This window comes from Penaeus japonicus, unplaced genomic scaffold (assembly GCF_977035675.1).
Source record: "Penaeus japonicus unplaced genomic scaffold, GWHDUDI00000001_assembly GWHDUDI00000001, whole genome shotgun sequence".
Taxonomy (NCBI): domain Eukaryota; kingdom Metazoa; phylum Arthropoda; class Malacostraca; order Decapoda; family Penaeidae; genus Penaeus; species Penaeus japonicus.
In genome coordinates, this window is record NW_028234403.1 from 44,719,124 (window position 1) to 44,721,623 (window position 2,500).

General features: G+C 40.2%; 1 protein-coding gene across 5 annotated transcripts in view; it reads left to right on the top strand.

Annotated features, from left to right (window-relative positions):
* Window positions 1-2,500, top strand: part of sff (BRSK family serine/threonine-protein kinase sugar-free frosting) — a 234,960-nt gene that overhangs the window by 24,239 nt on the left and 208,221 nt on the right. Inside the window, exon 1 of one of the 5 annotated variants that reach the window (XM_086541401.1) lies at window positions 791-978. The exons of 3 other annotated variants lie outside the window; for them this stretch is intronic. In XM_086541401.1, the coding sequence (XP_086397527.1) occupies window positions 940-978 (39 nt within the window). In that variant the 5' untranslated portion in view covers window positions 791-939. Of the gene's footprint in view, window positions 1-790; window positions 979-2,500 lie in introns of those variants that run through there. One more of the 5 variants, XM_086541407.1, reaches the window with a different exon arrangement.

The following is a 2,500-nucleotide window of genomic DNA, read 5'->3' on the forward strand; positions in this document are numbered from 1 at the left end:
GAGAGAGAGAGAGAGAGAGAGAGAGAGAGAGAGAGAGAGAGAGAGAGAGAGAGAGCGAGAGAGAGAGAGATGAAAAAAAGAGAAGGAGTGTAAGTGTCAAGTGGCTATTAAAGTGAAATGGAGGATATAGCGTTTTGCGCGCCATCTCTTGAGAGTATCATGAGATATTGGTTTTGGAACGCACAAATTTTGCTCGACCAGATTTATACGTTGGGTCCCTGAGATATAGGCTTGCAACGTATATAAAAGGTCCCCTGCGTCTTTGCGGGTGTAAATTGTTACTCGATACGCTGTTTAGAGAGATGTTTATTATTCATTTTGGTTAGCACAGTTGATTGTCGCTTTTCAACATCGTAAGAGGAAAATTGTATTTATTTCCCTGAATTCGAGATAGAGAACTAAACATAGTCAATCCTTATGAATTAATGTGGAGATATATATATTAATGCGAAATGATGATCATATGATTATTAACCATTTCACTTAAGTAATTTGAAAAAAAATAATGAAAATAACGGCAAAAAATACCTCAGACATCAATAGAACAGCCATAAGACGGCTTACCAAACAGTAAATAATTTCCTCAAGTATGAGTGTCATATAATAGGCGTATTATCATTTACACCAGTCCATGTTTATGAAGAGCAAACCTCGTCCATATTGACCAAGATTAAGACCCATTATCGTTTACAAAAAATCAGCAATCATTAAAAGCGAATGTAAACAAACCTGACGAATCTCTGTTTTGTGACTCGGAATTAGTACACAGATCGCGAGCCTCAGAGGGAATGGCTAATACAGAATTTATCTGAAAAAATATCAGCTTATTTTGATATTGTATGCACTCACGTTAATTGTTGTTGTTGAGGAAATCAGATACAATAACGACACTTTGGGGAATTCATTCCGCATCATAACACTGAAGAAAAAACACGGGCAATGCGAAGAATTATTGGACTAGGAAGGAGAAATATTAAGGTACGTTTATCTTTTTTTATGCCTTGCTCTAACGAAGGAATTTATTTCATTTTGTTTTTGCTTTTGAGTAACTGGACTTTTACATTACGTTTTTTTAAGCAAAGTAGATTTAATTAACAGTATTTTTCATGCGACTGTCCCCGCCGAAGCCAATAATGCAACTTTTCACGGTAAAGGTTTAGTTAATCACCACACCATTAAAACGAAAATCGCCTCTAAAGTATCTGACTTTGAACAGATTAAAGGGGCTTAAATGGAATAACGCTGTAAAGGATATAAGACTAAAATGGATGAAAACTTTGCGAGGAAACTGATACCATGTCTCGATTTATAATTGTTAACCTGAAATTCTTTCCCGATTCTGCGAAATTTCTGAAAGATGTTGCCATCGTCTGTAGCATAGTTATAAAGGTTAAAAATGTATTTTTCGAACCAAATCAAAATAGAAATGCACAGATAAAAAGCGAATAAAAACGAAATCATATCAAAATTGAATACAAACAAAATATTACTCGTTGATGCATTTGCAATCAAGTTGAGTTTATAAATAGAGACCTCGCCTCGTAGCTTTCGCAAGGGGAAAGTACGACCGGATCCGTACCATTGTTAGACGCCGTGGCAGGTGGTGGGATCAGAATAGCAGTGGTCGGTGGCACTGAATGGTGTGGGCGGAGTTGTTAAAGGAGGGGGGAGGGAAATGAAGGGGAGAGGTATTGAGGGGTAGGGTGGGGGGTAGTAGAGGGTAGAGAGGAGTGGAGGGAGGAGGTAAAGAAGGGTGTGAGGTCTTACCTGTTACCTCCCTTTCTCGTCACCCTCCCTTCCTCTGTTAGTTGAATTGAATTCCGAATAGACTATTGGACTTACGGATGGATAATTGAGAGTTTTGTTCATATTCTGAGATATACTGCATGATTGCCCAGGAAGAGAGAGAGAGAGAGAGAGAGAGAGAGAGAGAGAGAGAGAGAGAGAGAGAGAGAGAGAGAGAGAGAGAGAGAGAGAGAGAGAGAGAGCCTATTCGATATCTGCGCGTGTAATAAAGCGCAAGCATATACTCAGATATAGACTTATAATGTAGGCCTATATATATACAATCCGTTTACGCTTTCACGAACAATTCCAATTCAAGCACTTCGGTACCGGGCAACGCGAACATGTAATGTCATAATTACACATTCATCGTTGAATAACTGGATGTAATAAGCCGCGTTCCAGTCGTTTTGTGTGATTGAACAATTAATTAAATGAAGCAGGTGTGCAGGACATTACACGACTCTCCTGTTCTGACTCTACTTTATCTTGACGCTCCGCAGAGAACGGCGGGCGGAGCGGCGTAGAGTGCACTGTTCAGTGGGTTTAATTACACGGGATTTGAACGGTTTCCCCTCGCTAGTCCGTCCGGGCCACCCCCCCCCCCTTCGCCGCTTCCCCTCACCCCGGCCTTCCCGCTTTACGCTAGATTTAGGAATTTTCTGATTTTACTGGCATATATACATGCTTGCTCTTTAGGCGAGTAGGAGGTTAG